The 24515-nt window shown below is 38.4% G+C and overlaps 1 protein-coding gene, 1 long non-coding RNA gene and 1 pseudogene across 2 annotated transcripts; 1 reads left to right on the top strand and 2 right to left on the bottom strand.

The window, feature by feature from the left end:
* Window positions 1–234: 234 nt before the first annotated feature.
* LOC144652162 (uncharacterized) lies at window positions 235–2478 on the bottom strand (annotated as a pseudogene).
* A 901-nt stretch (window positions 2479–3379) lies between these two features.
* Window positions 3380–17673, top strand: LOC144652366 (uncharacterized). The gene is made up of 3 exons (XR_013570510.1): window positions 3380–3460; window positions 3729–3832; window positions 17159–17673. It is a non-coding gene; the product is annotated as an uncharacterized LOC144652366 (long non-coding RNA).
* A 3088-nt stretch (window positions 17674–20761) lies between these two features.
* On the bottom strand, window positions 20762–23643 carry LOC144652163 (uncharacterized). Its single transcript, XM_078512178.1, has 9 exons — window positions 23356–23643; window positions 23269–23314; window positions 23100–23159; window positions 22510–22563; window positions 22340–22405; window positions 22170–22235; window positions 22033–22065; window positions 21513–21578; window positions 20762–21334 (listed from the first exon to the last, which is right to left on the bottom strand). The coding sequence occupies exons 1-9, from the start codon at window positions 23641–23643 to the stop codon at window positions 21015–21017; spliced, it is 999 nt and encodes a 332-aa protein (XP_078368304.1). The 3' UTR covers window positions 20762–21014.
* Between the last annotated feature and the right edge of the window lie 872 nt (window positions 23644–24515).

A 24515-nucleotide genomic window follows, 5' to 3' on the forward strand; every position in this document is an offset into this window, starting at 1 on the left:
TTTAATTTTCACAGTAAGATAAGATAAGACAAGAAACTTTATTTAAGTGTCAAAGCCTTATAGCCTGGAAAATAAAACCATACTAATTAGGGGACACTGCTAAAAACTAAAAGCTACACTAATACTTAATATAAATACAATAAAAATATATATAAGTCATATAAAAATGTTATTATAATCTATGGTGTAAAAAATGTTTAAAAATCTAATAATAATGTTTTGACTTCAGAGGCACTAAGTGCAGCATAGGATGCATCCCTTACAGCCGCTGTCCATTAAGGGAGTTATATCTTTTTTGCGAATACGGTTTGTGAAAGCCTGCAGAGTCGTGGCTGATCTGTCATGCCGTAGAAAGTTTTCCCCATAGTTTGGGTCCTACATAACGCAAAGAGTGCTTTCCATAAGTAACAGTGTTGTATCTAGGAGTAGAAAAATCTGATTGGCTCAGGTTATACGTGGAATTATGCTCGTTAAAAATGTTACAGATGCTTTTTAGACATAATATATGTTTAACTTTATACATGAGAATACATATGTCCTGTAAACGCCTGTTCGCTAGCGTTGGCAACTTTGCTCTCTCCAGTAGATCAGTAGAACTAGCATGCTTGTTCTTGTAAACGGCCCTCAAGCCCCTTTCCTGTAGTCGTTCAAGTTTACGTGCATCGCTAGCTCTACAAAAGTGCCACACTAGGTGACAATAAGTAAGGAATGGTAGTACAGCTGACTTGTATAACTGAAGTTTGGCCTTAGTGGGGATTAAGTTCCTTAGTCGCATTAGTACGCCGATTCTCTGACTTGCCTTTATGCAGGCTGAGCTAACGTGTTCCGAAAATGTCAGTTTGGAGTCAATAGTTACCCCTAAAAGCTTAAGAGTATCTTCGGTCTTAATTTTCTGATTGTTAGTGTAGATCACTGCACTAGTGCCTGAGTCAGTTGTCTTGCTGCAGCCGATGTTTAACGTCTGATATTTCTTTAGGTTTCCGGCCAGCAAGTTTGACTCGTACCACTTTGTTGCCTGATCCGCACTTTCACTAAGCTTAGATGCAACCTCCCCTAGATCATGACCACTGTGGTAAATTTAATGATCGTCAGCATACATAGATGGTCTGGTTGCTAAGCAAAAGGGGAGGTCGTTCTGAAAAATGTTCCATAGTAACGGCCCCAGGGCAGAGCCCTGAGGACAGCCTCTATTCACCAACCTGTACAAACTGACTTGGTTGCCCATTTTGACACGATTGTATCTGTCACTAAGGTAGCTTTTCAGGAGTTGTATAAGTCCGTCCTGGAAACCGTATGCTTTAAGCAAAGTACCCAGGATTGCTATGCCGATGCGTACTTGCTTGCCATAATGGACTGGAAAAAAGCACAATTGAATGGAATTACTCATTTCAATAAGCTTACTCAACAACAATGGTGGGTGTAGGGAGTCAAATGCCTTTGACATGTCAGTGGAAAGAATGTTCACGACAAGACTCTCGTCCCTTGCCCTCTTCCATGCCTCGACTAGGGTGATCAAGGTAGTTTCACAGCTGTGATGTTTACGATATGCAGTTGAGTTTTCATATATACAGGAGTCAAAACCTGCGGCTTTCTGATGACACACCAGTTTTTCCAGAACTTTGTTTACACATGGAAGGATGGTAATTGGCCTGTAGTTCTCTTTAGAAAGCTTGTCCTCTTTTTTTGTACACCGGGGTCCAGTCCCCTTTCTTCCAAACACTGGGCCACACACTGTTACTTTAATAGACACGAGTTGAAAAGGGTAGTGAGTGGTTTGGACAACTGCTGCGCTCCTATTTTCAGGGCTTTAGATGGAATACCGTCACTGCCAGTAGCTTTGTTTGTGTTCAGCGATTCAAGAACAGCGAGGACCTGCCCTTGCGTAACAGGATTTATTTCGATGTTTTGCGTCGAGATTCCGTACTCCTGTTGGATCTTTTGAACACTGGGGTGATCTTTGAAATCTTCCATTGAATTACGCTCAACTGCCGCACCTCCTATTCCGTCTGCTAACGTAGGAAAATGTTCTACTAGTACTTCCGCAACTTGTTTTTGATCTTTTATCACATTTCCATTCACATTTAAATGAATATTTTCTCTTTCAGTGCAGCCCTTTGTACTTAAGAAAGGTTTGAAAGTCTTGAAAAACGCCTTTGGGTTGTTTTTCAAGTCCTCTGTCCTTTTCCTCCAATAATCCTTGATCGCTGTCCTTCTTTGTTTAGTTGCCTCGTTCCTAGACTTTCGTCTAAGCTCCCAGTTTTTCGGTGTCTTGTTTTTTAAGTACCTTGTCGTGGCCTTTCGTTTGGCCCTGATTGCTCTTTTCCATTCGGATGTCATAAATGGAACGTCCTTGTCACGCACCCTCATTTTTTTCACAGGTGCCACTTCATCCAGTATGTCATTAATTAGCAGATTACAGACATGTACTTGATCGTCAACTTCGTCAAACAATTGCCCTATGTGCAAAGTTCGATACATTACCGGTATTCTGAGGGTTTACTAAGTTTTTGAAGCTTTACTAAAAAAGTTATACGTGTTTGAAAATAGCGATATGCGGACTTGTCGGCGCCATTTGTCAAAGTACTTTCGTTGGGATGCGGAACATATAAAAAGTGCAAACACTCGTTTACCTGAGGGACTGGGATTATGCTTTCACTCGGCAACTATTTTAATCTATCCTTGCCCGTACTAACACTTCAATATGAACAAAAAACGCCGAAATGGAAAGAAAAGCTGTCTGAGACGTTTGACGTTTGCTCAGTCACGTATCTTTTATTTCTTACCGTGTGCAAAGTTTTAACAAATTTTTAAAAACGTACCCTAAATCATCTATATTCACTGTAGTTATTCAGTGTAAAAGTGGGCTACAATAAAACAAAATAATTGTTTGAACTACTCGTTTCACCTCTCGCTCGAGCTAGACTGGGTAAACATGTTTTTCATAGCAAGTTTAGTACCGCTAGCCATGATGACCATGAAAACTCAAATTCATGGTTCTGTTAATTTTCTGTGTATGTCGCTCTGCTCCGGGAGCTCCGCTAAAAAGAACCCTCTAATGCACGTTGCTGAAAAAAAGGTCGAATGAATTTTTTTTCTGATCAAGTGATCGCAACAAAAACCGAAACGAAAAGTTTGCTCGGAGATAAGACCCCTCCCCCTCCCCCCAAAAAAGAAATACTCGTATGTTTTAAGACCTAAAAACATACGTGATGGATCTATCGACCCCCAAAATACCAAGGGTTTAAATTTTCAACCCCCAAAAATACGTCGGACCCCACCGTCATGCATACTTCGAGTACCCCCCCCCCCCCCGCTGGGCCAGCCCGACGAGCTGTGGCGTGAGCAGGCCTGGTTACTCAGCGTCACATTCAGCAGTGTGAAGATTTGTATGTACTGAACTGTACACAAGTTCATTCCGATACACGGTGGCGGTTTACTCACAAGAGAAAGCTTCATGCAGGTAAATTACTACCTTGAACATATAACTCTCTTTATACTGGGAAGTTTGGGCAAAGAAGTATGCTTTTAATGTGAATATCTTGCTTGCAAACAGTCGAGGGAAAGTCCACGCGACTCGGGTTTTGATATGCACACTACACACTCGGCCACAAAAATGAAAATAAGCTTGTGTAAAATTATGAGGATGAGAATTGTGAGCTCAGGGACATGGTTTGTATTGTCCTGAGTTACTGTAGATTATTGTAAAGCTTTTGCTTTCCAAATTTCAGGTCAGAAGTGGTGAAACTGCGGGGATTTGAAATGTCAGTTAAAGTACACGTGTGACGTTGTCATAAATTTTCACAGCGCAAGTTGGAAATAAAATACAAATTGGGTAAGTAGACAGTTTATCAGACAATACGCAATTTCCCGTAGAAACATTTTGTTTTATACGTGCAAATAAATAAAAATGGAAATGCGAACATTCAGCATAGTTTTACAAACGATGTTACATACAGTAGTGTAAATCGTTTTTTTTTCTGTAGAAAGATACGAGAATGCATGGGGTTCGTGTTTAATAAAATTTGGGTTTCTCATTGGAAAATGAGTGTAAATTTTGCGCCTATAACAATTTGTCAGGCGTGGCTCATTTTCTGTGGTTCTTTTGTAGCATGAAAAGACCATTACACTCTAAAAGTAGATTCTTTTTTTAAGGTTAATGATTCTTTTTAAAAGAAAATATTTTCTTATTTAAAGAATCTTTCCGACAAGATTCTTCGTCACCAGAGAAGAATTGCAATTCTTCTAAGAAGAAAAATAGTTCTCTTGGCCAGAATATTTTTTCTTCTCTTGAGAATTATTCTCTTTTCACAGGTATCAATTTTTTTAATTCAAGAATGATGAAGAACAAATATTCTCCATCAAGGAATAGGAATTCTCATTCTAAGAATATAAATTCTTCAGTTAAGAACTCTTCTTCTGATAGCTATTCTTATTTTAAGAATGATGAAGAATAAATGTTCTCCATCGAGGAATAAGAATTCTTATTTGAAGAACAGAACTTCTTCAGTTAATCACTTTTCTTCTGATAATTATTCTTATTTTAAGAATAATAGTTTTTCTTTCTTAATTAATAATTAGCATTCTCCATGTGAGAATTATTGTAATGAAAGAAATGCTAAATGATTACATTACATATATGCATATGCATGTACATGTACTAGCTATGGTTGGATAGGTACGAAATGATATTTTACAATGTTGCACTTGCATTTTGCATGGGAATGCACCTGCAATATCGTACTAACCTGTATACGAAGTCTATGAACACAATGATACACATTGTCCAATGGTAAAGTCTGTTTTAATGTGATAGTATTCAGCTCTTAGTCAGGTATACAAAAGTATATTTAAAATACACCCACCAGCTGCATCTCATCATATCAAGAAACATTATAAACAATATATGCATGAATGTGAGTTCACTCCAAGTTAGGTCTCTTAATATAGTTCAAAAGTACTCAAAAGTACCAAATGGTGAAAACGGTGGAATTCACAATTATATTTGAACAGTGAATCTGCGAGGAGAGGTCAAGGGAGAGGGGAATGGCTGTTTCGCTTGTTTCTTTACGCGAAATACCTCAGTCATGTATAGTACTAATAGATTGTCATTGATTGATCATTGCCGAGACTAGAAGCTTTGAGACTCCCTTCCTGTAATGTAAGGTTCTCTTTTTTTGAGGGATGCCAAAAACATACTCCTCAAGGAATTGGTATATATTTCTCAGCTTCTTTGGATATTCAAGGTTGAAGGCGTAATGCACCCCAAACACTGCAATTAGGCCCTCTAAATAAGAACTCAGTTCCATGATGACATTATTGTCAATGATGACAAACAGCTGGGGATCATCGTCTTCAACATCCGGTGCGAAAAGATGTACATCTCCATTAAGGGACTTGATGTACGCCTCAAAGTTTGTAACGGACTGTGAAAAGAGTGAAAGGTGATCAATTAATTACAGTCAAAACCAGTCATGTGTTCTTGTCATTAATGACCTAATGAATTAAAATTCCATCATTGCTGATCAGTGGGATCAATGGTTTACTAAGCTTCAAGGTACCAGGGCCAAAAAATAGCTGATTTTTATTCCAGTGTTTTACCTCCAAACAGCACACTGTAATCTCCTGATAACAATTGTTATGATAAATTTTATTTTATTGATACGAGAAAGTAAATGATCAAACTCTTATTAACCAATTATTTCTTCTTTTTCTGTTTTGACAACATTGAATGAGTAAAGCTTGTGGAAATATTTTCAATATAAATACAGTCGAAGCTCTCTTAACGGACACTCTCGTAAGCGGACAGCTCTACTTACGGCCACCTTGTTAGAAATCCCGTTTTTACTCCCATACAAACTCTGTATTTTTACATTCTCGTAAGCAGACATTCCCATAAGCAGCTGCGGACACTTTCGGAGATTACGACTTAGACTTTTTCTTTGTTTTTACGCTCCCGTAAGCGGACACCGCAAAGAAAATCATATAAAAAACCTCTGTATCTTGTATTAATCAATCAACTTCACATCGCCGTTCGTCACAATGATTTTACTGTAATTACAGTACCATATTTCAGTGTTTGTTTTGTCGTCATCCACGTCCGGTTACAATTCCAAACACCACCAACATGCATATTACCAGTTGTGGACACTTTTTTTGCGTCCCGAGGGTGTCCGCTTATGAGAGCTTCGACTGCTTTAGCGAAATTAAGACGTTTCAACATCGTCGGATGTCATTGTCAAGTGAAATGTTTTGGCGTTAGTTCTTGAATATAAATACGTATACAATTATGCAGATAAGGTGACAAGTAGTTTAAGTGATAATTAGGAAATGAAACAAACAATTTTGCTCTGATTGAGTCGGATTGTGTGTTTAGTGTTGGGTGAAGTTCTCTGATATATAACATTTCATATATCAGGCAGTTAAGTTTGCTCTTGCATTTCTTTTAAGATGGTGAAATGGTCTTCAAGTTTCTTTGGCACCATATTGTGTTCATTCTTGATGTGATTTCCGATTCCAGCAGAGCTATGATGCTCAGCAACACGTTGATATAAGTGTCGGCGAGTAAAGCCGATAAATTATTTCGGAGAAAGATAGTCCTTAAAATCAACACATATTCAAAAGAAAAACTGCGAGCTATTTCTCTAGTATATTTACCGCAATTTCAAAAGCGTCCAGGATGAAAAGTGATGTTTAAACAGCTACAAGCAATAACAAAGTCTATTGAATAAATGACAACCAGACAAAATAGGGAATAAGTCTTTGCTCTCAGCGTTGATCAATGTGTTTAGATTTGGCGAAGGTCTGATTTTAGGTCTGCTGGTAAGTCTTTCTGTGTGTTCTTTGGTGTCTGAGTCAGAGTCTGAATAAAGTAGTTATATGAGTCTTGGGTGTAAAGAGCCTTCATTCGCCATTTGTAGCGGTTGGTTTTGTCATGTTTTTAAGCAAAACAACTAGGTTTTGGCTTTTGCACTATGGGCCAGAGCATAAGTTTTTTTCAGGAAATTTGTTTGGTGCTTCTTTCTTCGCATGCATCACTATTTTCTTTGAGAATGATCTTTATCTCCATGTTTTGTGCTCCACATCTCCATCTTTCAACTCTTTATTTTTTGGTGGTTCATTTTCACTGTCAAAGGATCTATGGCCTTTGATGATCACAAGTGTTGCATATAATCTCTGGACACTTTTGTCTAGAGAGTTTCTTCAAGCACATGACTATGGGAGCAAGCACGCTTTTGGGTGTCATGTATTATATTATATTAATATTATATTTGCTGAGGATGCAAATTTGTCCTTACAACACAAAACCTTAACCTTATGCTACCAATTGCTTAATACAAATTGCTCATTTTTAAAAAATGTACAATAACTTTTAGTTTGCAAGACATGTTTCGAACGTTTCAACGATCATCTTCAGTTGTGGGATCGTTTACAGTTGAAGTTGAATTTTTTACAAACAATGGCGTAACATGAGTGATACGCAACATTGGTGATACATTTTAAATTTAATGGCAGCATTTAAATGCGCGAGACATGGAACAATGCGCGCGAGTATAAATACACGGCAAAGAAATTAAACAGTAAAAATAACTAAGTAAATTACAATTATTACACAAAATGATGCAAAAAAAAAATTAAATTAAACGACACTTATTTATAAGAAAATAACATAATACTAAAATGAAAGAGTTAAGTCAGCATGTTTGAGCTGCTTATTTAATGTGGGGTTTTCCCAGCGGATGTGGACAGCCTCTTTTAAAATTAGCTGTAGTCTATTGGGTGCGGAATCTACAATAGAAAAGCAGTTCTTAGATGCAAGCCTACGGCATGCCTCAGACTGCTGCAGATGTTGGTAAATGTGTTAGTTCCTGTCCCTACTCAGATGCTCACGAATGCGTGTACAAATTGCTCAATAGTAAAACTTATATTGTACAATTTTATTATCAATAAAAAAATTTCAATTGTGCATTAGAATATTAAAAATTAAAACTTAACCTAAACATCAATACAAAGCTTAAGTCTAAGAATAAAATAAACTGTCTTAAAATATAGAAACCTAAATTATATAGAAACATAATGACATGAAGAAAATACTGTACATATTCTGACAAACTTGATTCTTGTGCGATTTCTTCATCTTTAAAGACACAATCTTCCTTTGCATAATTCACTTTAAAACTTTCTATAAGTCCTTGGTTACTGTAGCTGTGATGTTAATTTTCTGATTTGGTATGAGTTTGTTTAATTGTAAAACATGTACAGTGGTGGGAGGTGGACCATTACTGACAATTACTGGTTGTAAGGGCTGCTTGGTTGTCGAGGATTGTGGTGTTATTGTACTGGAAAGTGAGTTCCTTGTTGCTGATAGGGCTTATTGGAGATATTATTCCTATGATGAGATGCTGCTCCAATGGATTGAGAATACTTGGCTTGTCTGTGACATTGTTTAAACTGCCTGGCTGTCTAGAGTATTTGAAGCCTTTTAGCAGGGTTTAAAAAACTTGCTTGCTACTATCGTTGCAAATGGTGACATAACCAACAACAAAACCATAGACAAATCCATCGTAACAGCAACTTTAATGTTTACACAAGGAACCATGAGTCAAACTCGCAGGGAAGAGGCTCACAAAAGACTGAAAAACTCGGCTAAAATCACAAAACTTGAGCTTACCTGAGGTAATAGCTTGGTGGCTACACAGGCAACCCACGCTGGAACACCAAAAGCCCAGCCGTAACAACTATTCATTGTAGCACACTGCTTGTCTCTTGTGAGTGTTGCTGACATGCAGGGAAAAGTTGAAGTAGTTTGTTGATCCTGATCTGTCTTGCGTCGAGTGGTTATGTCATGTATGTAGCCTTATAGATGCAGCTGGTTCATGTTTTGTTTGCCTTGAGTGGGCAAGGTTAAGATAGCAGAGAAAGCAGATGGTAACAACCTTTTGTGTTTAAAAAATAAATGAAAAATTCATGTGACAATCTTGCAATCAGGTTGTAAAGAGGCACTGTGGTTCAATAAAGCACAATGGGAATTGTGATGTTCTATGTAAAGTACAAATCTCTTCCTCAAAACAGACACAACCATTTAATAATAATAATTACGTTCTAATTCGCTTCGCTCAACCGAACGTGAATTATTTTACCCTTAAATTCCCGTAAACAATCAGGCAAACAAGAAATATGGCAGGATTGTCTTACCGCAAAAAAGCTGTTTGGCAACACTACCACCAAAACTCTGTTATTTCCTGTGATCGTTGGCCGCCTGCTTTTCCTGGCGGCGTTTGCGGCCAGCCGCCTCCCTAGGTTTCTTAAGACGTTTTGTGTCTTCTGATCCCTACGCACCTCGTCATACTTGTATTCAGTGACAACTTGTCAAACATCTAAACTCTTATCGGCGATCTTTATCAGCTTCTACCTCTTTTAAGTGAGTTGCCTACCGTCCTGTGCAAGATTTCGGATGCGCTCTTGATTTGGTTGACCTCGCTGGCTTTTTGATTCAATCTTTCCCAAAATGGAATCTATCGCAGCATTGAGCTCGAACTGCTTTTAGTCTCCTTTGAACTTTAACCGGACGACCTCCTTGTTGATCATGCTTTTCCGTTTGATCTCCAACTTATTTTCAAGGTAGTCCTCGAACAGCGAAAAAAACATGGTGCACTACTGCGCCGTCAGGTTGATTGCCAGTAGTTGTTCCCCCTGATGGGAGAATTGGAGCAGAAGATGTGGAAGATTCGTCTTCAGCACTCATCAGGAAGATGGATTTTAAAACTAACGAAGTATTAAACTGGGTGGATCAAAATAGAGCATGATATGGTTGTTGTTTAAATTGGCTCTGTTGGTTGCCTCTTGAAGTACTCAGTGCATCACTATAAATTATTTTAGACACTATTAATCAATGGCAACATTTAAATAGATTACTAATGGGCATCATATAGTGCTGTTTACTTATTCGTTTTATCATTCCTTCATTGGTTTATTTTTTTCTTTAATTAATAATTTCTCTTATTAATTATCATTGATTTTCACTCATTCATTTCCACTGAAAATTTTCCCTTTCACTTTCATACAGTGCCACTACTCCAACCAAGGCCACCCCGACAATTTTTTGCAAATTGACCAATAGCGTTCGAGCGGTGAAACAATAGAATAGTCACAAATTAGCTTTACGAGCAAAGAGCGCGCTCGTGAACATTTATTTTTCCTTTGTTAAACGCAACAGAATGTTTTCAAGAACTTCCTCTCCGTTCGTTAGCCCTGCAAGATGCTTATTCATACTGGTTAAGAACTATTTCAAGCTGGTCGAAGGTTTCCGTTAGCTCGCCACTTTCTCCAAGATAAGTTGTAGACCGCTCGTCTATCGTTTACTGTGCTGTGTTCATTTTGGGTTGCACTACCAGGGCCATCAATGACATGTTTGAGCACGAGGCGGGCGCGACTGCGGCAGCTGAGGTTAATCCAGCGAATTGCGACAACCAGCTAAAAGGTCCCGACCGCCACGCACATAGTCAAACAGCAAATAAACAAAGGAAGACACAGCAAGACGAAAGGTTAATTTAAAAAAAATTGCAAGAACAAAACACTGTGACGAAGACAGACAGCAACAAGATTTTCTTGATTTCGCCGTCGAACGCGCAGACAGATTCTAATTTGTATGTTTTGAGTTATAACGAGTCTCTTTTGTTTGCTTTTGAAGAGCGCTTTCTCGACGGCTGTAAAATCATTCAAGTGTGAAATCGCCGAAACATGTCAAAATGAAGTTTAGCAAATTTCTCCAGTTTTACAGATAAGTTTTTTTCTATCATAAATGAGTTCTCTTTTTGCTTTTAGTAATATTTTCGAAAGAAAATGACGAAAATGGCTATAAATTTTTTGTGGAACTAGAGACAAATATACGGCTGTCGGTGGTTGTGTAAATTTTATTCATCAACAGTCAGTACAACAATTCCGCACAGGGGAAACATAAAAATTTAAAGAGCTACCGGCTGTTATGTATTATTGTCCAAACCTTTTTGGGATTGATCAACCATGCAAGTTGCTAAGAGCCGGTGCGATCGTTCTGTACGAGCAGCCGCTAGTCTTGAGCTCGCTAGCGATTCCTCGCTGTGACATTTCATTCTAGCTTATCTCAAGAACTTCTTAGGTTTAGGATAATAACGACCGTTGTCAAAGAGTTTTCCGGCTCTGTTCCTACAAAGCTGCATTTTGAGTTCGATCAAAACATTCTAACCATTGAAACATATCTAACTATGGTTGAAACTGCACAAATTCGAGTTGCAATTTGTGACTATTCTATTGTTTCACCGCTCGAACGCTATTGGTCAATTTGCAAAAAAATTGCCAGGGTGGCCTTGGTTGGAGTAGTCGCACTGTAACTGTTTTACAACTATGGATAAAAAACTATCGCCTAATTTGAGTGAAAAACTACGGTAATTTTTCACTCATTCATTTCCATTGAAATTTTTCTCTTTCACTTTTAATTATAATCAACTGTTTAACAAAGCCTATTAAGCAGCCTGGATCATGTAAAGGGATACTAATGACTGCATAGTTCTAAGGAGAACATACACCCACCTGCAGTTGCTCCTGGTCTGAAGGTGGAAACACCAGGTCCTTCTGAGGGGGCCTTATGTACCCCTTGGCAGATGCAAACGTGGCTTTTAGGTAGGGAACAGTGTTTCCACCAGGTGGCATCAATACCACCATAAGTTGGCAGTTACCTCTTTCACCGGTTCATAGAATCTCGTATCCTCCAGCGTTTTCCAGTTTTGGAAAGGCCTCTAGAATTTTCTCATGTAAGTGTTGGCTGTTGCCACCTTTAAGAAAGCAAATGCTTTTTTCCTCTAGAGCAGCCAGAGCCATGGATACCTTGAGTTGTGGCATTTTTTTTTCTAAACAGATGAATGTCCCGTGTCTAGGTATTTCTAACAGGAATGCTAAGTTTTTCCCCAGTTGATGTTGTCACCATGCAACGTTTAGGTGCGGTGGCTTTCCACCTTAAGTGCTTGAGCTGGCACGACTGTTGTTGGGTGGTCTATATTCGAAGAGTCTTCTATGTTCTTCGACAACTGTCGGAAGTGCCACAGGTGCCATAGGGGCCACCTTTGATGACTGACTGCGTTCAGCAGATTCTCAGCACATGTCTTGAGCAAATTCTTTGTTTCCTTGTCATGCATGGTCTATGTGAAAGAAATCTAGGGTTATAAACACCAACAACAGGCCATCTTTTCTTTCTGCATCTTAATTTTATGATATTGCATCAGTCAATTCCACCTGATGCCCATTTCCCCTCTTGGACAACAAATGCCTCTCTCTCCCCCAGTGGGCATTTGTTCACCTTCTCTGTCCTTGTGTTGGGGAATTTGTAGTTTCAAAACTGTGTGCACTGCATTCATTCATGACAAGGTTTCAGATACGCATTTAACAAAGAGATTCAGAATCAACTATTGTTTAAATGACAATCACACCTCAGGGCATCTGGATGGCATCTCTGTGCCCACATCTTCGTCCAATTCATTAAAAAAAGAACTGAATGCCATGGGTAGCCAGGGGGGGGGGGGGGGGGATGGGTACAAAAGGTGGAATTGACTGATGTACAATCAGGAGCCATGGCATAATAGAAGGACTCTTGTACTAATACTTCTGTTTTGTGTAGCTATATCAGCATTAAATGTTGGCCATTATTTATCATTCAATCACTAGTAGGGCAACTGTTTTCAATTGAACAATAATCCCAGTCATTTACACCACCAAAATCTACCCTACTCTTTATAGTAAGCATTTTCCTCCCCTGCTCTATAAAAAAGTGTTTTTTTTTTTTTTTTTTTTTTTTTTTTTTTTTTTTTTTTTTTTTTTTTTTCGTGTAAACTGTAGAGCCCGCGGTAGTGTTTTGCCAGCCGATGCAGTATACCAGCAAAGCATCTTGGGCATGGTAATAGATTTAGAAGTAAACTGATGTCGTCATTATTTAAATTCGACACCTTCGGGATTCCAAACTTACTTTTGAGATTATTGAACTCCTTTTCAAGCTTGGGAGAATTGCACTCCTTGATCTTGGAAGCCTTGGTTTCAATAACAGAGCAGACATGGTTGTAATCGAGCGGTGACAAACTGGTCTTGAGTAAAGAATGTGCCGATTCGTTAGAATTTTGAAAATTGCGGCGAAGAGAACTTCTGGTTGAGCTCGTAATTCAACAAGTCCTCCTTGAAGTGGCGACATGCTCTCATATCATGAAACTCTTCTTTGTTGAGCTTGAAATTCAGGAAGGTAGGGAAAATGTGAAACAGCTTGCATTTTTGTAAGAAACCGAGATACTTTGTTGAAGCGGGATATAGCTTTCTCATAATCGGGAACTGTCTTCAACATCGCTGGAGCCCCCTAAAGCAAATTTTGTGGAGCCCTAGAGCCCATCAGGCCAATTCGCCATAAATGGGGTGGAGGAACCTAGATTCGCCCGTGAGGGGGCTGCACATCTGTGAAACCCCAACAGCAGTAGGGACACTTGATCAGTAATCTCTGTTTACCTGGTGTGTAAAATGTTCCCCAAGCAGAACCTTTGTACCAATCCAGTTCAACAGGGTTAAAATCCCACTCATTCTTTTTTTCCATGAGATTGTGAATAGAATCATAAATATGTCGTGTGAAATGTTACATGGGCAATTCAGTATTCACATGGGAAAATGACAATCCTTTTAATTTTTATGATGAAACTAGGTGAACATTTGTTGCATGTGGGTAAGTTAGTTTCTTGGATCAAAGCCCAAACATCACATTGACTAAGAGTGGAGATCAAAATGGTTTTACCTTTCTCTTCCATGGTACATGTGATTCCTTTTTGTGTTCCATTCCATTCCATTTCTTTTTATTGAATTCTCGCAACTATTCAGACAGACAGACTCCTGCACAGCTTGGTAGGCTGGGTTATGAAAATATTCTTGCTAAACTGTTAAGTAAGAATAATGGACTTTGGAGAAGTAGACGTTTGCATTCTGTGGAGTTCTTAAAAACTATATTTATGGATATGCAGCAGTAGTGATTTCTTGCCTTGTGAAAGAATTTCCAAAGCTGCATCTTTGTAAATTATAGTGAAAATGTCCCCTCGTTGCTTTTCAAATCACCAGGTTGCTATCGTAATATTGCAGGATAGATTCACTCAAAGAGGTCCATAAGTTACTCTAACTCATAAATTTTGTCACTCATCGTTGACTGCATGTGAAACAACTCAGAACTGGCTCCTTTGGATGTGGTGGTTCGATCCTTCTGATTTCAAGCAAACAATGAAATTTGAAATTTTATTGCCCTATGTCCTGTTTTAATATGTCAATGTTACATCTTCCTCAACTAAGCCTTCTGGGTCTATTTTCCTTGGAAGAACAGTAAAAAGTGGGGCAACTGTTGGATTGTTCAATAACATGAAGGATTTTAACCTGGAGAATATTGATTCTCTTACAGAACATCATTCATCTTGTCCTTTGAGTAGGGGAAGTTTTGATATTTTTTTAACGTTTGAAATTTTATGAAAGCAGTGTCCAGGAAACAATGACCAGTGACACACAAAGATGAAAAGTATTGTTTGACACCACTTGCAGAATATCTACGCCTTTACACCCTTTGTGCGTGTAAAGCTATGATAAAAACCATTAACTTTTAATATTGGTTTTCTTTCCTGGAAAACTAAGTTGCTCATCTGGAAAGTTCTTCTCTCCCATCAAGAAGCTCAGTGTGGAGTATTCCTGAAGAATACCCTTGTGTATTCGTGTGTGTGTTAGAGATACCAGTCGATAAAAAATGCTCATAAACTGTAAGCCAGTACTGTTCTTCAGGATGTAGAGTAACTGATTGATTTCTAGGTGTCCTCTAAATGGTATGTCATACAGGACATCCAGATGTGATGCTTATTCATATTGTCCATACTGCTTAGTAAAAGTACAGTCCTACGTTTTGGCAACCTAATGCATTGAACCCAAAAAATAGGTTGCAAAAATTTTTAAGGGTTATTCAGCCACATGAATTAATATATAGTCACCTTTGTGATGTAGTTGAATGTGGGAAAAAATCATCTGATTTAGTTTCACATTTTAAAGCCTGAACCAAATTTTCTATGGCAATGGTTTTGAGAGTCTTCTTTTCTTTTTGATCAGCAATGGAAAGGCAAAACTGCACAATATTGCATTAATTAATTTAACCCTTTTTAATTCCAGAAACTCAATCACACAACTTGCACAACTTGTCTTTCTGATGGCGACCCTTGGTTGGTTATCTTTATACTACAATATCCTGCTCCCCTTAGGCAATACCTCCATAAGCCGGCATAATTGATCTTTTTAAAAAGACAAATTTGTACACTTAAAGGTATTGAGCCTTAAAGCTATTTCATTTTCTCCTACGTTTTTCGTGTGACTAGCACAGGGACTCACACACAAGAAAGGAGTTCTGCAATTATATCACCAGAGAATTCAGGGGTTTAATGACTTAAAAAGGGGCTCATTTGTACGTTAATTTTCCTGAGGTAGTTGATACTTACACCTGATGCTTCTGAAGTCGTAAGTTTCTCTTGATAATGTCCGTCTCTAAAATATGCCTTTTACTTACAACTTTCTTTGCGGAAGGGTAATTAATTAAAGCATTCTCTCCAACATGTGGCTGTTGCTGAATGGGCCAAATTTCTTAACTTGTGAGTTTATCTGGCACGATCTGTGTAGTCCTTTGAGAGTGGGTGAATCATTCTCTGATATCTGTTGGAGGGAATATCCTATTCTTTCACAGGCTGATGTCTTTTTGTTTCTACCACTAGGTTTGCACCCATAGTTAATATCGAATGGAGACTTCCACGCAAGCTCCTCTTTGGGATCTAGACTTAGCAGTCTTTCATATTCTGGCAATGACTTTGCCCAGTTAACTCTAGGTTTTCTCATAAAAAGAAAAAATCGTACAATATTTTCTCTGTGAAGAATCTGTGTGATCTCTCAATTTCCCCCTGGGATTGAGGATGATAGGAGTGACCTGTCATGACTTTAATATGCAGCTTTTTGCATAACGTGGCTATAGCTCTAGCAAATTCAGAACCTTGATCATGTTGAATAAACTCAAACAAGTTCACGTGCTATCTGGTAGCAAGACTTTCTTTTTAAGGTCATTGCCCTGAAATAGAACTGAACACATTTTTTTAACCAAACTTCGCCTACTGGTTTATTACTTTAAGGGAACTTATATTTTGAAATAAAAAAGGGGGGTCACCAGATTCGTTTAGGAGCAGGAAGACCATGTATATTCCATATAATTCCTTTATAATTCCTCTGCGAGTACTGGTAAAGTACACCTTTTTAGCGATAATTTATTTTTCAAACACATGAATTGATCTGTTTTCATTTTACAGAAAGAATGTGATCGCTACACCAAAAATATGAGAAAAAATTGATAGATCACCAGGCTCGTTTAGGAGAAAGTGACAATTTACTTCTCTCGCGGACTAAGCCACATAGAAAAAAGCCGCCATTTTGTTGATGTTCGCGCGCGCGCACACTAAATACACGTAAAATTCTGCGCAGTAAGGATGCGCAATGCAATACAGGGCAATGACCTTAAAGAAATCAACCAGTGGTAACAACTGCAAAAATCAATGATCGATAAAAAAATACTTGAAAACCTTGCCCTTGAAAATAAGTGGAGAAGTGGTCGCAAGTCAAATACTTGGAAAAAAGATTTTCCGAGTTCCCCAATGGGAGTCAAACCCATGACCTTCCAGAATACCAGTTGGAGGTCATATACTGGGTTCTTATGTGTGACACATGTCCTGCCAACTGCAAGGCTCAAATATGTCCAAATGATAAATGTGAATACATGATGAGTGGTGACTTGGATTAAAGTGAAAATAAGTGGAGAAGTGGTCGCAAGTCACGACCTCTTTGCCAAGGAAATTTCTCACAATCTACCCCCTTTGCCAGCCCCGCCACTCATCGATAGCTGGAATAAAGTAAAGCCTCTGCATTCTATAAAAGGTGTCTTCCAATATAAATGCCAGGCCAAGGAATTTTGCCAACTTTTCAACTTTTGCAAAGTTGTTTCTGAATAGCATTTTTTCACTTTTATTTTTTTTTTTTTTTTTTTTTTTTTTTTTGAATGTCAGATTCTGTAGAGTTCTGGTCACCTTTGTCTGTTTTGTTGTAGGAAAATTGCCTATTATATGAAGAGGCGTATGTGCTAAAAGGAACAGCTCCAATCACTAAACAGGTTGCTACATTCTTTAAGGAGCTTCACATCAAAAGCCGTGTCCTCGGAGGGCAGTATGAAATCATGGCTCAGAACATCTTCATCGTAGTTTTTCTTTCTGTCTTGTGTACAAAAGCCATAATGTTTGGTAATTTACATTTTCGACATAACTTTGACAGTTGACAACCCAGACAAGTTCCTCTGTGCAAACTGTAGATGGAGCCGGGTGATGTTTTGGATCCAAGGATAATTGTATATGGCAGTTTCTGCAAATTATTTTCATTATATGACAAAAGTATTGTTGGCATAGGCTGGCTGCACATCAAAGTGAAGTCATTGAATTCAAGAAAATGGTCTCTTTCAGGCATAAGGAGATCTGAATAAGGGTACTGGAGGCTTTGTGATTAAGCTAAAAATATGGCTATGTCGTCTCCTTGTGTTCTTTCTTCTAACGGTTCATTATTGTACATGTATCGTTTTATAACTGATGCTAAGTTCACTGTTTTATAAAACAAGTCTCCAATAAAATACAAAGGAGATACAACCTGTGGTCTTGACATTTGTGCTTAACCTCATTCTCATGCAAAGGGGTATGGACTGTAACCGTTCAGAGCGTTTTTTTGCTTCACTCTGTGATATGGAAAAAACGAAGATAGGCTAGGCCAAACAAATTGACAATTTTAATAATGGTGTGTTCTGTTATGTTAACGGTTGCCCTTGATTAATGTTTGTAAAACATTATGTTTAAGTAAGGGCAGGCAACTATCAGTGGATTTACAATGCATACTAACATCTTTATGGGATCTTCACATTGCACTAAATCTTGGGAAGGTCAAGGTTATGTCATCCTTACGGAAGATTGCATTGAGCACATTTACAGGGTTCTTGCTAAAATATTGCATAGAAGGTAAAAAACAAAAAATGGCAGGTAACTTTGTTACTTGCCCCTCTTGCTGGGGGTGTGGGGGCCAGGTAGGTCCCCACCGGGTCCAGGGGCAGAGCCCCGGTGAATTTTTGAAGAATAATTTTCCACAAGTGTGGTAGGTTGGTTTCCACCACAGAAATATAACTTTCCTCATCATTGCATTAACGCAGGACACTGCCAGCCTATGGCAAATGCAGTGGAATGAAATCATTTTGTTGTTTAAAGATCTGAGCTTTGCGGCTATCAGTTGCTATGCTCATCATCTTCTGTAGTTGAAGTTTACTGTCATCGAGTTGTTTTGTCAGAACTTTAAGGTGATTCCACTGAAATAGAAGGAGTATTAAAAATTTTTGAAACTTGGTCCAGGTTACAATTATGTTATGAGCATTAAAAAAATGAAATAAAAAATGGGGGTCACCGCGCAGTTTTTGTGTAAAATGGATGGACATTATAGCAAATATACGACCCGCGAGATATATATTAGGAACCCTGGTAATCCAAATGGGGATCGCTATTATTTCCAGAAAAAACATTTTGCATTAAAGAATTAGTCTAGTTCAACAAAATAGACTTTGATCTTATATTAAAAACTATTCTTATTGTACAGGAATTAAGATAAGGAAAGAAATTTAAGATTTTGCTTCGTGCGCACGTTAACGGCACTACCTAAAAACGTGTTTATTACGGCATTAAAATTAAAATATCTCAATGTAGAATTTTAAACTTTTTTAAAATCGCGATATATTGTAGACAACCGTATGACATTTAAATTAATGCATTAAAAAATGGGGGTCACTGTGCTCGTTTAAGAGAAAATGACCATTTATTTCCTTACCGAGCTTAGCCTGAAGGGAATCTCGTAGTGTTCTGTGTGCGCGCGCGCCGTGCGCGCGCAAATGACGCGAAAACTTATGCGCAGAAAGGATGCGCAATGCAATACCGTGGAATCACCTTAAGGAGCACATCTGCAGTAGTGCCATCTGCCTCTGGGTCATTCAGCACATCCTCAATAAAGATAAATTTGACTTTCTGAGGGATTGACGTAGCTGCGAAAAGCAACCATTTGTTCCACAACTGCAACATCAGTAACGTCATCAGCCAAAATAAAATAAATTCCTGCTTCTCTGACGTTTTCCAGGAACTACTTTGAAATAGTACTAAACTTTAACTGCAACATTGAAAATACAACTGCTCAAAACTCGGGATTCAAAAGGCACTACACAGGCAAGCGAGTTCAAGTGTTAACTTGACATTCGTAGCGATTACTGTCACCTCTTAGCAGCTGTTAAATTAATTAAATACTCAGCAAAAAAAAGTAGGTTATGCTATTTTATTGATTTTCACACCAGTAACATACCACCACCTCACTGGTGCACCACATTAGCCTTTTTGATCTCAAAGTCGCTGTTGTAAGCCTAAGAGACAATATTTGAATCATTTTTGGCAGCATACAGTATTCGATTGCATCAAGAAAAAGTGTTATTTCATACAAATGTCATGCAACCTGTTCTACACGGCCAGCCCAGCATCACATTTTTTTGGGTCGTTGCTGACAATTTGTGATTATTTCTTGCTCCAGCACTGGTTTCAAGACGATATCTGGGAGGCCATGGTTTTGATTGCCATCAGGGACTCAGAATTTTTTTCACCATTTTGAATTAGTATAGAATCCAGTCCCTTACCATGTATAATGAAAAGTAAAGAAGAGAAGGCAGATGTCACTTGTTGGTCATTTGTTCGTTTTATTTGTTGGCGTCCAGCATAGCTTCTCTGTAGAGGAGTTTTATCAGCAGGTACATGGCCAGCTGTCTGCAACTGGAGGCTTGCCAATTGAGTGTATTGTGCCAGTCCTCGATGGGGGATCGCCCGGGCCCCAGGCAGAGAGAGGGGTGTTGTGTGCAAGGGCCGCATCTCTGGCCTCAGGGTCTCGACACCTGCAGCTTGCGCAGAGAGAGCCCTGCCTCCCTCCCTGCCCTTTCCCATCCCTCCCCTCAGATGGTGTCACAGCCCTTTCTTGTCATTGATAACCTCTTAGAACCTCTGTAGATTTTCTCCAGGGGTGGGAAGGGGGGGGGGGGGCAATAGACATTGAATTAAAGTCAACAGCTGTTAAAAATAGTAGTTCTCTTGCAAGAAGTATCGTCATTTTTCTCATTTTATTGCTTTTTGACCACATTGTTTTTCACATTAGTTCACTTGTCGTGTGCCTCTCCCATATTTCTTTTGTCAAAGAGTTCATTCGTGTTCCTTCCAGTAAATGGATCACATCAATGAATGGGAACTGAGGAATAGTTGGGCATCTTGGGTGGAAAGTCTTGTGTTGTAATTTTAAATTGTTAGTTTCTTTTATTGAAGTGAAAAAACATCCAAATTACAAGGAAAAAGTTGTTTTTTAAATGTGTACATAAAAACAGCAATGTGAAAACTTACTTCATCAAATAATCTAGCTTGACACCACACCCAAGGGTCACTGTATCTATTTCTTATTTTATTTTATCAAGGAGACTAGATTTTAAGTCACTGATTTTTCTCCGTAAGCCTTGCACTTAGCTCCATCAACTTCGTATGTGACCTGACGTCAAATCGCTCAGCTCCCTCAAGCTCGTAATGCCATCTGAGGTTAAATGATCAGATTTTGGTTACCCGACACTAAGAGTTAGTCAGTCCTTTTGTTATGAAATTAAATTCTCTTGCAAGAATTATTGTCATTTTTCTCATGTTGTTTTCTTTTGACCAGGAGAGGAGGGGTGGGCCTAATTCCTTCCCACATAAACTGGATAGTTTATTGAGAGATGGAGGGGGGGGGGGGATAGTTATTAATTTCTTAAGATTTCTTTAAGAGGTGAAATTTCATCACTAGAGCACTGGATAATGTCATTATGAAACTAGCTAGCTAGCGAGTTTCCATTTCTCTGCTGTCACAGCCCTATCATAAACATTGAATAAAATGTCAACAGCTGTTAAAAATTGAAATTCTCTTGCAAGAATTATTGTCATTATTTTAATTTTATTTCCTTTTGACCGTGAGAGGTTGCTCTTAGTAAAAGTTACTGACAAATTGGACTTGGCCGTGGTTACTTCCACGGCCATGGCCTCGTCCTCGTCCTTGAATCTCTCGTCTCGACCACTGGCCATGGCTGTGGCTAGTGGTCTGATTAAGACAGTTTTTTTTATGTGGCCTTGGCAGCCACACTGCCAACATTTCATGCCTGAAAAAAAAGTAATGTTAGGTCAAAAAAATTTTCAAATATTAAAGTTCACATTTTTGTTGCGAAAGGTGTGATTTGTTGTGACCCCCTTACATTCACATGTAAAAAATGTTTTCATGCCAAAGCTCCTCAAGTATTTAATGGTTATTTTTTTCAGATAAAAGTAGTTATCTGCTACCTTGTTGCTTTAGTTTTTGTAATTCCTTGAGGATGTCTGAGATAGTGTTTTCTTGTTGTAGTTGTTCTGTAAATACAAGAAAAAATAATAAGCAGTAAGTCTTCCTGTGATTTTTTATTTTAGTCCTAAATAAAAAAGAAAAGATTTATAGAAAGAATATGTTTTTTTTTTGACAGTATGACCTTTTAGGTTGATGTTATTTAGGTGCCACACAATATTAGATAGATAAATCGATAATTGTAATAGATCGTCTGGCATTCCAGATCTTGACTCCAGTATAAGTAAAACTTTTTCGGTAGTAGTCCGTGTCAACTACAGGTAAGGCCAGGTTCCTTCCTGAAGTCCTAAGATTATATACCGAACTGCCAATGTTTCTTGAAAAAAATGTCTTTTAAATAGGTTGATATCATATTGTTCATGATTTTAAACATCATGAGAAGTTTTTGTTTGTTTCTCTTCTCCATTAAGGTTAAACCAGCCAAGTAGATAGATCACAGATCACAGATACATTGCAGCTTACTTTCTTTTTCCTTTTTCCTCTCTTCTTCTTTCCCTTAAAAGAAAACGAAACGATTATTTTATGCCGAGTTTAGTCAGATAGCTATTTAACGTAAGTGTAGAAAATTAATATTTAAGTAAAAAGCAATGACAACTCACTTTGTCTCCCCTGTTCTTCCTGCCTTTCTTTCTCTTCTAACGCTTCTTTTTCTTTTTCTTCTTTCCCTTAAAAGAAAACTAAACGATTATTTTATGACGAGTCTAGTCAGATAGCTATTTAACGTAAGTGTATAAAATTAATATTTAAGTAAAAAGCAATGACAACTCACTTTGTCTCGCCTGTTCCTCCTGCCTTTCTTTCTCTTCTAACGATTCTGTTTCTTCTTCTTCTTTCCCTTAAAAGAAAACGAAACAATTATTTTATGCCGAGTCTAGTCAGATAGCTATTTAACGTAAGTGTAGAAAATAAATATTTAAGTAAAAAGCATTGACAACTCACTTTGTCTCGCTTCTTCCTCCTCCTTTTCCTGCTGTTCTAAGGCTCTCTTCTCTTTTTCTAAAATTAAAATTTGCGAATTTTTAAGAATATTTTAAGAACAAGCCCGAGGCTGAGATTTTATCGACTTTAAATGTGTTCAATTTTTTTTATGAGAGTCGAGGACAGTTTTCCCCCGTTTGGCCCGAGTTTATGATAGTCAAAAAGAGTTGACGTAAACTCTCATGAGAGTCAACTCTCGTCCTTGGTTTATAAGAATATTTTCCGCCTAAAATCGGCAGAAAAATTGTTGGTGTTAAAATAAGATGTGTATCTTCCATTACATGCATGGAAAAGCTCAGTTTGCTGTCAGCTGCTAAAGCTTGTAAAATAACAATGGGCGCTTCAAAACATGAGAGGTTCTAAAATCTAGATTTTTGAAAAGATGTTTCAGATGGAACTATTCTCTTTGCTGTATTGTAGGCATGTTATAGTTCACAGGAAAATAAATTCTACATCACTTGTGACAGATGTGTACTCAGGGGGGGTCTCAAAGTAGCTATTTAACGTAAGTGTAGAAAAATAATATTTAATAAAAAGCAATGGCAACTTACTTTGTCTCGCCTCTTCCTCCTCCTTTTCCTGCTCTTCTAAGGCTTCTTCTTCTTCTTTTCCTTAAAAGAAAACCAAACGATTATTTTATGACGAGTCTAGACAGATAGCTATTTAACGTAAGTGTAGAAAAATCCAATCCAATCCGCAGGGTTCAGTGGAACCAGGTACCTGAGATGGATTCAGTAAACTCAAGGGGTGGAGCGGGTGCTGTTCTCTATAGAGAATGGAACATGGGCTGGATCTCGCCCAGGTTGCCTGCTCAAAGTCCAGTGTTATCTGCTTAACTTCCAGGGCTGACAGAAGGATCTCAAGTATCTTTATCAGCACATCACAGTAATCACTTTTTTCCGGCCAGACATCAGCACGAACTGGAGGGGAACTTGTTTGGTGTGATCGTCCTTTCTGACAAAGCTGTTGACTGTCATCAGCTGACTGAATAGATAACTGCACAGAATAGATAACTAACTTCACGACTTTGCTCTGGCAAGGAACTGCAGGTGCTGGTTGATGGCAAACATCAGGTGTCTCCGGCTCTGGACTCATATGTCTGTATGTTGAAACTCACTGGGGATGTTGTCTTCTGCAAGTTGGAACTCAAGGTCTGTTGGGTCTTTAGGTCTCAAGCTGCTCTGGCGATGTACTCGGGTCTCAGCAGACTGGGACATGCGATATCTTGTAGGTCTTCCAGCGGCATGTCTTCTACAATGGCGGACTCTGATTTGAAGTTGTTGGCAAATGCGTGGGCCTTGGCTTTCTCAGTGATCTGTGCGGTTAACGCTGCTCTAACCTCCCCTGGGTGGCTGTGGCAGTTTGACCTGATCTGATAGACACCGCATGTGCATTCCATAACACTGGATTTACATGGATTTAGCTGAAAAATAGATAAAGAAAAAAAAATTAGTATCAACTATCATTGCAGTGTTTGTTAATGAATGAAATGTCTCACCTCTTTTCTATGGAACAAAGTGACTATTTTGAAGAATGAACTAACTGTAAGTTTGAACTAAGTGACTTGGAACAAAGTGACTAGATACCATTTAAGTGATTTCATACACTTCAGTAGAAACCAACAAAATGCTTCTAACAGATTTCAGTGATTACACAGCTTTAGTTTTATTATAAAGTGAGGAGTTCTCTTTTGCAAAGTGTTTGGCCTCCCTCTCTCCATTTCTCAGCATCTTAATTTTTTTCTAGAAACTCATTCCACAGTTGTGGCCGTGGAGAAACTTTGCCTGAAGTGGTGGAGTTATCCTTGAGGTTTTTGACACAAAAATCATACAGGTTTTGTGGCCTTTTAAATGATAACTTGACGTTTGATCATGGCCAACCTTTTTTTGTCTTTTTTGTCAGCTTTTGTCCCCTGTTTTTTTCTGTTTCATCACCTTGACCAGACTCAGATGCTGTTAAAACCTGGT

The sequence above is a fragment of the Oculina patagonica genome, chromosome 4 (assembly GCF_052425735.1).
Source record: "Oculina patagonica isolate OP01 chromosome 4, crgOcupat, whole genome shotgun sequence".
Classification (NCBI taxonomy): Eukaryota; Metazoa; Cnidaria; class Anthozoa; order Scleractinia; family Oculinidae; genus Oculina; species Oculina patagonica.